At 41.6% G+C, this 12835-nt stretch overlaps 2 protein-coding genes across 6 annotated transcripts in view; one reads left to right on the top strand and one right to left on the bottom strand.

The window, feature by feature from the left end:
- Nucleotides 1-12835, bottom strand: part of PRR29 (proline rich 29) — a 191461-nt gene that overhangs the window by 51100 nt on the left and 127526 nt on the right. For all 5 annotated transcript variants that reach the window (XM_075846980.1, XM_075846977.1, XM_075846976.1 and 2 more), the window contains one exon: nucleotides 6976-7122. The gene's annotated coding sequence lies outside the window, so the exon portion shown is untranslated. The remainder of the gene's footprint in view (nucleotides 1-6975; nucleotides 7123-12835) is intronic.
- On the top strand, nucleotides 1530-7287 carry OCSTAMP (osteoclast stimulatory transmembrane protein). Its single transcript, XM_075846244.1, has 3 exons — nucleotides 1530-1570; nucleotides 3746-4796; nucleotides 6911-7287. The coding sequence occupies exons 1-3, from the start codon at nucleotides 1530-1532 to the stop codon at nucleotides 7184-7186; spliced, it is 1368 nt and encodes a 455-aa protein (XP_075702359.1). The 3' UTR covers nucleotides 7187-7287.

Raw genomic sequence — 12835 nt, 5'->3', positions numbered from 1 at the left:
TGCTGAGGAGGTATCAATGTGGCATGGCATGGGGGCGATCAGCCTGTGGCACTGCTGAGGTGGGATCAATGTGGTGTGGCATAGGGGCGACCAGCCTGTGGCACTGCTGAGGTGGTATCAATGCGGCGTGGCATGGGGGCGATCAGCCTGTGGCACTGCTGAGGTGGGATCAATGCGGCGTGGCATGGAGGCGATGCGATCAGCCTGTGGCACTGCTCAGGTGGTATCAATGCGGCATGGCATGGAACATTGTTGAGGTGGGATCAATGCGGTGTGGCATGGGGGCGATCAGCCAGTGGCACTGCTGAGGTGGTATCAATGCGGCGTGGCATGGAGGCGATCAGCCTGTGGCACTGCTCAGGTGGTATCAATGCGGCATGGCATGGAGGCGATCAGCCTGTGGCACTGCTCAGGTGGTATCAATGCGGCGTGGCATGGAGATGATCAGCCTGTGGCACTGCTGAGTTGTTATGGAAGCCGAAGTTGCTTTGATAGCGGCATTCAGCTCGTCTGCATTGCTGGGTCTGGTGTCTCATCTTCCTCTTGACAATACCCTATAGATTCTCTATGGGGTTTAGGTCGGGCGAGTTTGGTGGCCAATCAAGCACAGTGATACTGCAGTTATTACACCAGGTATTGGTAGTTTTGGCAGGTGCCAAGTCCTGCTGGAAAATTAAACACGCATCTCCATAAAGGTGGTCAGCAGAGGGAAGCATGAAGTGCTGGGAAATGTCCTGCTAGACGCTGCGCTGACTCTGGACTTGATATAACACAGTGGACCAACACTGCTGCTCAGTGTCCAAAGTCCTGTCTTCAGATGAAAGTAAATTCTGCATTTAATTTGGAAATCTCGGTCCCGGAGTCTGGAGGAAGAGGGGAGAGGTGTCAATACAAGTGTCTTGCGGTCCAGTGTGAAGTTTCCACAGTCAGTGATGGTTTGGGGGCCGTGTCATCTGCTGGTGTTGGTCCACGTGTTATATCAAGTCCAGAGTCAGCGCAGCGTCTAGCAGGACATTTTAGAGCACTTCATGCTTCATGAAATTGGGCTTATATAATATTCTAATTTTCTTAGACACTAAATTTTGGGGTTTTCATTAACTCTTACAGATAATCATCAACATTAAAAGAAAACAATGCTGGAAATAGATAACTCTGTGTGTAATGAATCTTCAGAATATATGAATTTCACTTTTTGAATTGAATTACTGAAATAAATGACCTCTTTGATGATATTCTAATTCATTGAGAAGGACTAGTATATCTCTATAAATCTATCCAATATCCCTCTCATATTCATCTATCTATATCACCTGTATACAGCGCTCCCTAGAATTACACTAGACAGATTCTGATGTCTGAAATGAAGTGACTTCCAGATCCCACTAGAATTTTTTTTATTTCCTTAAAAAACAAAACAACCCACGTCAGATCTGACTAATCGATAGCAGGGCCCCGACTTCCCCAAGTCTGCTGCATGTGGCATGTGTGTGTGTAACATCGGACACTGACAAATCCTCACACCCTATAGAATGAGTCTCCAGAATGCTGCCTCAAAATCTTCTCATAGAAGGTAGTTGTACTATTAATTGTAAAACATGTAAGAATATCTATCATCTATCTATTTCATATCTATCTCTCTATCTCCTTATCTCTCTCCTATCTATCTATCTATCTATCTATCTATCTATCTATCTATCTATCTATCTATCCATCTATCCATCTCTCTCCTATCTATCCATCTATCCATCTCTCTCCTATCTATCCATCTATCTATCCATCTCTCTCCTATCTATCTATCTATCTATCTCTCTCCTATCTATCTATCTATCTATCTATCTCTCCTGTCTATCTCTCTCATATCTATCTATCTATCTATCTCTCTCATATCTATCTATCTCTCATATCTATTGTTCTCTCTTATCAGCCATTTCAGACTCTGGTGATGCTGTGGTGACTGCTATGAGAACCTCCGGAAACATTTAAATCACATGATAAATTCATCTTATAAGCTTTGAAGTTTTAAAAGTTGATTCCTATGTAGTCTTAAAGGGTTTGTATTCTTTCCTAACCCCCTTTTAAATCCGATATTCGTAGCACCCATTCATATTAATAGATCTCCTATAATTCAATTACCCAGCGGTTGTCCCGTTCCCCCCCTGGAAATAAGTGCAGATTGTGGGGGTTCCCAGCAGTAAGACCCACAGTGATTAGTTTCTTTCATAGGACCATGAATATGAACCAGTCTTGTTCTAACCAGAATTTCCCTCTCAGACTTGCAGATCCTAAATATATGTGGATCCGTTGAATTATAAGATCTACTAAACATATTAATATAGTTTCAATGAAAAGATTGGTCAAAGTTAGATTATCCTATTATCTATCTATCTATCCTGTCTATCTATCTATCTATCTATCTATCTATCTATCTATCTATCTATCTATCTATCTATCTATCTATCTATCTATCTATCTATCTATCTATCTATCTATCTCTATATCTATCTATCTATCTATCAATCAATCTCATATCTATCTCATATCCATCTACTCACCCATACACATGGCAAAACAGGAACACAAAGCATATCCTAGGTTGTTTTCAACATTGATCGTCTAATGCATTTCCTGCGTTACAAAGCCGGTATGCCGTTAAACAAAGAAGAATGAAGAATTCTAAAACGTATTAAGCAGAAAACCCTCCGCAATTATATAAAAGACAAATATGCCCTCCACTTCCAGGAAAAACACACAAGCGGAAGTGAAAATCAGATTACATGTCTCTTATGTGGCTAATATTTTTACGACAAACAAATGTTTAAAGTCTTCCTTGTTTCCGGTAAAATTCAAAAAGTTTTGATGAGCACAAATATTTATTTTTCTACATACTGTTGTAGCAGAGCCGAGTTTGTTGTCTGGCACAACTCATGGCGAGTTCATGATGGGGTTTTACATAGGACTGCAGATAACCTACTGTGTTGTTTGAACGCACTCAATATTTAATGAAAGGACAAATTCAGCTCTGCTACGTTAATTAACTAGTTTTAATCTCTGAGATATATCTATTATTGACATGGACTGGCAGAGAATGGAGTGGTTCCTCTAGAGGAAGAAGAAACCCTGCTGGGGTGCATAGGTTGGGGCATCAGGTTAGATTGGTGAGGTTGGAGATTGCGCTACACAAAGCTAAGTCTTCAGCTTTGGGTTGCGTTTGACTTTAAAGGGGTTGTTTGAGATTAGAGAAAAAGGTCTGATTTATTTTTTTCTCCAGAAACAGCACCACTTATGTTGGTAGGTTGTATTTGGTAATGCAGCTCAGCCTTATTTGAGTGACTTAGCTGCAATATCAGGACACAGCCCATGGACAAGAGTGGCGCTGTTCATGAAAAATGTGCCATCAGGGTAGTACAGATGATACTGTAGTCAAGAGTCCAGGCTAATAAGTCCAACAGAGGGGTCCAAATGAGTCTGTGGCTGCTTCCCACCTCAGTGCATGGGGTCCTGACACTTACTGAATGGGTTCCATTTATGAGCAAACATGAGACCCTTAATTTTGGAGAACCAAATCAATCTTCTGTCCCCCTCTTTAGTGACCAACTAAATATATGATGTGGGTCTGAAAGAGACCATTAAGGTCTCCTGAGCAGGTCAAGCATGTTCTTGATGGATATTTGGCCTTCTTAACCTTCACCATACGTTCTTGTCTGCCTAGGATCTTATTCTAATGCATTTTCCTTATTCCGTACAGATCATGGTGTTGGCGTGACTTACAGAAGATTTATTTAAGAGCCAAAGACTTATTTTGGGAACTCTCATCGGCATATTCTGATCCGGTTCCCAAAGACTGGAAGCAAACCGTATTGCTTTGTATTTCGTGCTTAGTCATTTCCTTCTTAGCTGGATCTTTACTTTACATATGGTTGTCTCATTCCTTACAGTACGAGTCACTACTCGCCTCCGTGGTGGCACTAACCACAGCGTTCCTTATGTGCATTGTCCTTGTTCTCATCCACCCAATCCGTTGTATCTTGACCATCATCATCCCAACCTTAGGAACCAAGCAAGGTCGCCGGCTACTGTTATCCACCTGCTTTATGTTCATGGCTCTTAACATCCTCCCAAATATCTTCAGAAACTTACGGAATATTTTCCACATTATTAGATGTATTTCCCAACACACTTCAGAAAGAGTCTTAAACTCTACTGGCACATTCAGAGATCTGACGGGTGAAGTGAGGAACATGATAAAAAAGACCACCGACGTGATGGCAGGGCTGCAACTGACGTTTTCTCCGGAGGTGAACCTCTTAGCCAATGTAGATACTTCTGTGGTTTCTAATCAAATTTCCGAATTGGCCAATAACATGAAAAAGGAGTTTGAAACAGTGGAATTGGTTTTTAAGGACCTCACTCTAGTAGCCAATCGAGTTTTTGCTGGATGTTTTATCTTGTATGTTCTCCTTAATTCCACCTGGTACTTAAGGAACTATCTAACGAACATTAAGTTTGACAACAAATATATTACGAGACAACTGGCGGAGATGGCCCAGAAAAATAATATGACAGACTTGAGTAATAGCTCCTCGCTCAGGTTAATAAAGTCCACTGGATTGAAGATGTCAAGAAAGGAGCTTGGTTCCATCTTGTTTAGTTTTGTGATCATCTTGGTCTTTGTTCTGCTTTCTGCCCTCATTATAGCCATGGACCACATTGTCTTCCAGCTTGCTGTAGAGGTTGGCAACTGGGTGGAAAATTTGCCAGTTATGCAAGTGACATTTTATATGCGGTATAAAGGCCAAGTAAGTATCAGTGATGGTCAAGGGGAAAGCATCAAAATGATCTTATTAGATAATGTACTGGGTGACCCTTTTGTAGAGCAAGGCCAAAGAATCCAGAGCCCATTGCGAAGTACTAGTTGCCATCTTCAGACAGCTCAGATGGAAGTGCTAGTGGTATCAATATTCATCACCAAGAGGAGGGAAATCGAAGAGAGTTAAAGAGGCTCTGTCACCAGATTCTGCAACCCCTATCTGCTATTGCAGCAGATAGGCGCTGCAATGTAGATTACAGTAACGTTTTTATTTTTAAAAAACGAGCATTTTTGGCCAAGTTATGACCATTTTTGTATTTATGCAAATGAGGCTTGCAAAAGTCCAAGTGGGTGTGTTTAAAAGTAAAAGTCCAACTGGGCGTGTATTATGTGCGTACATCGGGGCGTTTTTAATACTTTTAAGATCGACTTACCTGCAAACGCTGATGCTGCTGCAGAATCAACTGTAGCCTCTGGTGCCGATGTGGCCGTCACGATGCAGGACCTGTGAGTGACGTCAGAGATCTGCACTGTCAGAAGCTGGGCGTTCTGAAGAGAAGAGGATGTTACTTCTCTTCAGAGCGCCCAGCTAGTGAAAGTATTAAAAACGCCCCGATGTACGCACATAATACACGCCCAGTTGGACTTTTACTTTTAAACACACCCACTTGGACTTTTGCAAGCCTCATTTGCATAACTACAAAAATGGTCATAACTTGGCCAAAAATGCTCGTTTTTAAAAAATAAAAACGTTACTGTAATCTACATTGCAGCGCCTATCTGCTCCAATAGCAGATAGGGGTTGCAAAATCTGGTGACAGAGCCTCTTTAAGGTGGCCATACAAATTACATAACGCTTGTTTGGCCAACAGTAATTTATCCCAACTCTCCAATCCTCGACCTAGTATCTCTAAACTTGGTTCCCAAGAGTAGAACTAAGTGAACCTGGATGAGGAGACAGTTGTGATTGATTACATAGCAACAATCCCAAACAAAAATGACAGGTGGCCCCATAGAAAAACTCAGACTAAATCTTCATTATAGTGCCCATCTTTGCCAACCAGGACTGAAAAGCCTGGTGTTTGTTCTCACCTTCTTGCCATTTCCATCACCCTTGGGCCATGTAGTTCCTATGGAGAAGGGAGTCCTACACAGGTTCTTGCCGCCCAGTAGAAATGGGATCCGAACAGGGTGGAGTCCCTGCTCTTCAAAGGCCACATAAATGTAAAAGCAAACACTGCCGTCTCTTCAGCCATAATCTTCAGGAACTCAGCTGAAGTTATGGAGACCATGGCTGAGGTCCTGGAGACCATGACTGAGAAGTCGGCAGTGTTTGCTTACATTACCGTCTCCTCAGTCATAGTCTTCAGGACCTCAGCTGAAGTCCTCAAGATATCAGCAATCAAGTTTAGCAGGAGACTTTGAGGAACACTTAATCCAAAAATGAGTCCTTGTTGTTAAAAGTAAACTTCTCGATTAGATAAACTAACCAGGAAATAAGGAACATATACTTTTAACTGATTATATACTTTTGCTTATCGCAATGTATTGGTGCTTGTTTGAATGAGGATGAGCTGCAATACCAAACCCCGCCTTGTGGACAGGAACGAGACTGTTTCTGGAGAAAAAACAGGCTCTTATTTTTTATTTTTTTAAACCACTTTGAATACTAAAAAGGGTTGTTCGCTTAGGACAATGCCATTTTGTTAGTAGTGTACCCAATTAATAAGCGGATCACAGTGTGTCCTGCTGCTGGGATCCCTAGCGATCCTTAGCTATAATCGGTGAGAGAGCCAAGCAGGAAGTGTCACATTTACCTGCAGCGCCATCACGTGAGAAATGAAGTATTACACAGTTCACATGACGGTTTATTTTATGCATGGACATTCCGGGTCCTCCAGTGTGAGAGATGCTTTTTGTAGATGCTCTCCATGTGGTTAATAGACATGGGTGCTGAATGGGAGACCCCCTCTATTAATTCAGAATCCATTCTCCTATTATTCTTTCTACTGGTGCTCGGATATTCAATCGTATTCCTTTAAATTTCATAATGACCGATTAGTTCTTGTTTTGGTGTTCTGATCACGTGTTCTTATTGTGCAGGTTTCGACAACATTTTTTAGTAAAGACGTCGCCTCATATAATGTAGAACGCCAGCTGGACTTTACCTTCTTCCCTGAGCACTGTAAAAAGCCTCCAAGTCCTCCAGATCCCTCCGTCACTGCATCAATTGTGTTCATCTACTGCATCCTGTTTGCTGTGGTATTTTTGGAAACGTATGCTCAACGTCTGTGCCGCAAGATCTCCGCTATGTTCTACAAGGCAAGAGAGGAAGAAAGAATTTTATATTTGTTTGACCAAATAGTAAAAAACTACTAATGTTCTGTGATCGGAAGCAGCAAGTACCCAAATAACATTGTTATACATTGCCTAATAATAAAAGTGTTATACAATGCCCAAATCAGCAGCCGTGGTGGTGGGTGCGACGCAGGGTGCTGCAGGCTCCAGATGGTTAAAGGGGATTCTTCGTTACTGTAATTGAGTAGGGGAGTCCTCTGTTCATGAATATCAGCCTTTCGCCAGAATAAAGAGCAGTAAAAAAAAGTCTTGTCCTGAACAGACAACTCATTAATATGAATGGGCACTGTGTAATGCTTAATTTCCCCTGTGGCGGCACTGCAGGTAAATTGAACCCTTACTGCCAGGTTTCCCTACAGATTACAGTTGATCGCTGGGGCTTTCAGCAGGGGGACACTTTGTGATCAGCTTATTGTCAAGGGACCCTTCCAACAAAAAGGGATTGTCCAAAGAGGACAGCCCTTTAAGGCCTTAAGGCAATGTTGTGGTTGTGTATGGGGAAAAAATTGCAAAAAAATAGAGCAAACTGAATAACCTTAATAACTTTAATCTCCTTTGATGCATCCTATGATTTAATTGGCCTTGGCAGGAGCAGCCTGGCACTGGTTGCTAAAGTGAAGTCTACTATCCACTAAAGTAATTAAAGGGAATCTGTCAGGACTTTTTGTCGTCGTCCCCCCACACCGCTAACACCATTAGATAAGGTTAGAGGTGACAAGTTTAAGCATACTTATGTCGGCATTCTAGCTGAAAGCAATACTCTGCAAATTAAGTTTTAAACCTCGCAGGTCGAATAAGTGGTGTCCGGCTTTCCGCAGCGACAGCTCTTGAAACGCACTGAGTATGAGGCTGAGGACCAGTAGAGACGTCACTCAGACTCCCTTTAAAACCCTTTCAGTGTTAGTTAAAAAAAATATATTTTACTATTTAATATATAATTGTACAACTTTTGAGACAGACTGGTGTCAAGGTTACGGTGATCAGTATGTGGTTGTCAAGCTGCACGTCCCTAGCGACCAGTCCGTCCCAGATTTCTCTGACTTTTGCAGCACAAGTTTAATTTACCCCAAGGCAAAACACAGACCAGATTGTTTTCTACCACTTCTTAAAAATAAATTTGGCCACTTAACCCCTTAAAGGGTGTGAGAACTTTTTCAAAAAATATCCTACCTATAAGAAAAGTACCAACAACTGTTGAAAGGTCAGATCTGATTAAAAAAAAAACAACCAACCAAAAGAGAAATAAAAAAAATAAATAAAAAAATATATGAAATAAGTGAATAGTTATAAGCATATTATACTGCCCCCTGCCTGTATATTTCAATGAAGTTTTATCATGACGATAGATTTGGGAAGGAGCACGGGGTTGTCTCAGACTTAGACCTCGTGACTGCTCTTTAAAACATTGCAGCAAATAAATCCCTAAAATGTCCGTGTCTGAGAGAATCTCAGGGTAGATTCACATAGATCTTGATTAAAATTCATATTTACAATACCGGAAACATCTGTTGTGGCCGCTCTCCTCTCCAGAAAGGCATTAGAGTCTTAGCATCCACTTTGCTTTGTGTTGGTTGATCATAAATATATAATGAAGCATTTGTTTAAAGCTTAAAAGTGGGAGATCAAGATAAGTGAAAGAGTCACAGCTTGACTGTCTACGGTACTCGAAACATGACTTTTACATATCAACTATTCCCACTGAGCCTGAACCTTTCTGGGTCCTTTGAAATCACGTTCCTCAGAAGAACTTCAGCATTTGGTAAACCGCACTGGCCTTATACTTGTTACAGCTTGATGGTTTATTTTTGGAGCAGTTTTCTCCGAAACTGCACCTTACTGCTTGCTCCATTGAAATGAAAAGAAACCCTCTGCCCTCCAGGTTGTTATGGGGTATTTCTGCCAGTCCAAGTAGACAGAAGGCACTAGGAAGAGACTATTGGAGTTACATACACAAGACTGGCAGACTTCGAAAGAGAAAAGAGGCTGAGAAATCTTTTCTAGGATATGTAGGATTGGTGACTGAGTGACCAAATGCAGCTCTCCATAGCCTCTTTAATGGTGGACAATGGCTTCAGCTATTGAATGCGAAGTCTTTGCCAAATAACTTGTGATATCTCAGCTTACTGGACCATTGTGAGCATGTTTTAGAGGTGGAAGAAAAAGATTGGGGGTTAAAGGGTGTCACACTAACAAGGGTTCACACAAATTCCCATATCTCAGCTTCCTGGATCACTGTGACTTCTGAACGGACTGGGGCAGGACAATATTCAGGTTTACTGCAGCCACACCAGTTTTCAGGGTTTTACTGGAATTATGGTTAAAAATGCAATTCTATATAAAGGTGTCCATATCCAAAGGTTTCAAACCATAGAGGCAGACCATGCAGCTCCAATGGGGACGTTGGAGAAAGGGGGTCCAAATCCTGTTGGTGAGGAACCCCCTCTCCACAGGCTTTACGAGAATAGCAAACAAGGGTGCGGGGACTAATTCATTGGTCATGGAAAGAAGTTATGGGGCAAAGAATCATCAAGTCCCCCTATCTATGAGGGGGGGGGGGCGTATTTGAACTACAGGGTCCCTTTTCCTCTAGATACGCTCCTGCCTATGTTTTTATTATCAATTGCGGGCACCGATGGGCATTTATACAAAGTACAAACAGAAAAACAATATGCCTTCCTACAATCCGAATGGCAGTTCTGAAGTCAGTATCTAGAATGTTCAATAATAAGGATTTGTATTTGGAAATGTCAATTAATGGAGGGAACAAAGCAGAGTACAAGGATGTAATATTACGATATAATCTCCGAGAGGGTCAGGTAGGGTAAGATTTTGCCTTGGATGAAGCCGACGCTTTGTAGATGTTTACACGTCCTCACATTGCTGTTTACATTTGATTTCAGAAGGCCAGCCGCTCACACAGCTGCAGTGTTATTCAGAGCATTGTTCTTATGGCTACGAAGAAACAAAGATTCTCTGCAGCAGGTACACCGCAATATAACGGAACCTCGACAGCCTAGCAGAAAGCAAAAAGCTCACGGCCAAATATCTGCATTATCATTTTAATTACCAAAATATGTTGAAATACTATGCTTTATATTCCAGGCGCCCCCCCCCCTAAATTGCAGCACTTACAATTGTGTCCATCCTGAGCTTTCCTGTTCCTAAATAAAATGTCTAATTGATATAAAAATCTGACAAACAGCAGTATAAGAGAGGGAGATGGGGGCACAAAAGTCTACGTAGCAATGCAGATTTAAACTCCATTCAAGGTCTATAGAAAGCTGGGTGATGATCACTGCGGGGGGGTTTTATGCTCATTGATATGAGCATGTTCTAATATCTTATATTATTTATATGCTTTATTATATCATCATTGTATTTGTCTTACTGTAGTGGACTACACTCACCACTAGTTAATAATCCCATACCCCCCAACATTTGAATTCTGGGACATTTAAGCTCCACCCCTCAACCGCCTGGGACCGCCAACAATACATCCCAGGAACACCCATTTTGGGGCTATTTGCCCCTTTTGGGGTCTTTTTCCGCTCATTACCAAGGCTGTCCCCATTAATTACACTGGCAGCCAAAGCATAAGATTCAGTTCGGGGTTATAACTAGTAATCAGATGAACCCCACTGGAAAAGTTGGGGTAAGGGCCGACCCCATAAATACAATAGAAAGAAAGTTGCTGGCAGAGGAGACCTGGCATAAATAAGGGCAGCCCCTCTATCTGCCCATTCACTTTATTCAGCTTTTATTTCTCAATCTTTAATTTAGCTACTGAGCAATTTCCAAATATTAAACTTCCAGCAAGTAAAGGGTCCCACAAGGGCCTCAGACCAATTATCATCAGAAAGTCATTTTTGTAATGTTGAGTCAGCCCTCGTGAAAAACTCCAAATATAATTACTGAGGAGATTTTATCATTACAGGCAGTCGTAGATTTAATGGACAGGAGGACTTAGGCAAAATGAGAAACTTTATGAGATAGCGATGAGGAGTCCTGAAGAAGGCCCTAAACGATAATCAAAAATCTGACCGTGAAGGATAATAACCGCTCTTCTTGGCTGTTTTTGATAGACACTACAATCCGCTATGGAACAACAACAACCCGAACTGTTTTCAATTTATTTCTGTGTTTTGTACAATAAAATTGTGTTATAACGTGAACTAAGATAGGCGGAGAGGCGTGGACTGATAACATACTTACACAGTGAAGTGTTATGTTATGCTGTGCGCCCAGACCTTGAAGTTTGGACGAGTAACACAATTTTATTTAAGGCTTAATACAGGATACAACTGAGAACAGCGAACCTATTGTTTTTTGTTTTGTTTTTCTAAGGTATTAACGTTTTTATTTTGCTTTGCGGTGTGCTGATCTACGGCGCCAAATCGTCGGGCGATCGAGCAATACATTAGAGTCTTATGCAGTAACCAAGAGGACTTCTGATAGAGTAAGTATGGATTTCTCCACACTTCAAAAACTTTCTAAACATAGTTCATTCAACCCAGTACCCCCCTCTACATACAAGTCAGCAGGAATGCTGTGGTCCACTCTGCTGGACGAGGCTTATGCGCATGATAAGATGTGCATAAGCAAGAGGAGTGTTTTTAACAAAACCTTCAAAAGGCTCCACATGCTGGCTAAACTGATATGTGTTTATGAAGAGACGTGGAAGCCTGATCACTCAGAAAAGAGTGATTCCCCAAATCTTCACTGCCAGTGTTGTGTCAACAATGTGAAGCAGGTTTGTGCTTTGCAGACACAACTGGCAGAGAATGCTCAATGTAACATTGATAGAGATAAACAAATTTGCATGCTGGAATCGCAGGTGATAGTTTTGAAAAATCGTGGTGATGATATTGATGCACAGCTGACTGGGTCTTATGCTGTGATCAATGCGTTTAAGGATAAGGCGGCATATATGGATGCCATCATTGCCAAGTTGAATGATGAGCTTGCTGCTAGGTCACAATTGGTTGCCAGTATGCAAAACATCATAAAAGATTTCTCAAAAAGGTTACCGGCCTTGTCTTTTTCAAGGCCTGATTCTGCTGTAAGCTTGCCCTCTACAGGGCAAAAAGGGGGGAGTAGAAAGAGTGATGGATCAGATGTCCCAAATCGTGATCCCATCCGGAATCCTGAAGGTAACATTGTTACGAAAGTGTTACGCAAATGTAAGCGTACGATAGTCAGAAGTGCGTCCCTAGCCATGCAGAACTTTAAGAGATCATGCACTGGTGACTGCCCTAAGTCCAGCAGAGCATGTACTGTTAAATGTTTTGCATGTGCCGGCTCAGGCCATATTGCAAAGTACTGCAAGTCTTTGGGTACTAAGCAATGTGGTCCTGTTAAATGTTTTAAATGTGGTCAGATGGGACATATTGCTAGAAACTGCCATGGTATGAGCAACCGTGGAAAGCCTAGTAATGAAACAATAGAAAATGGCCACATTACATCAAATTGTGACTATAGGAAAGGACAAAATGGCTACATGAGTATCTCCCCCACAAATTTGCTAAACCATGTGTTCAAAGAACTGAATAACGAACCACAACTGGTTTGGAATTCAACTGTGAATTTTAAGTAGGCCATAATTTACATGTCCATACTTAAGTGTTATCTCTTTGTCTGTAAGGTGTGTTTATGGTCTCCCTTTTCCTGTAT

The sequence above is a fragment of the Rhinoderma darwinii genome, chromosome 13 (assembly GCF_050947455.1).
Source record: "Rhinoderma darwinii isolate aRhiDar2 chromosome 13, aRhiDar2.hap1, whole genome shotgun sequence".
NCBI classification, from domain to species: Eukaryota; Metazoa; Chordata; class Amphibia; order Anura; family Rhinodermatidae; genus Rhinoderma; species Rhinoderma darwinii.
Note: the sequence above shows the minus strand (reverse complement) of the source record. Positions and strands in the feature narration are given on the sequence as shown.

Bases quoted from the DNA above. Each gene is read 5' to 3' on its own strand.
- OCSTAMP (XM_075846244.1), top strand. From the start codon at position 1,530: ATGAGTCTCCAGAATGCTGCCTCAAAATCTTCTCATAGAAG. The intron at 1,571-3,745 runs GTAGTTGTACTA...TATTCCGTACAG, and splicing joins TCAAAATCTTCTCATAGAAG to ATCATGGTGTTGGCGTGACT. The intron at 4,797-6,910 runs GTAAGTATCAGT...CTTATTGTGCAG, and splicing joins ATATGCGGTATAAAGGCCAA to GTTTCGACAACATTTTTTAG.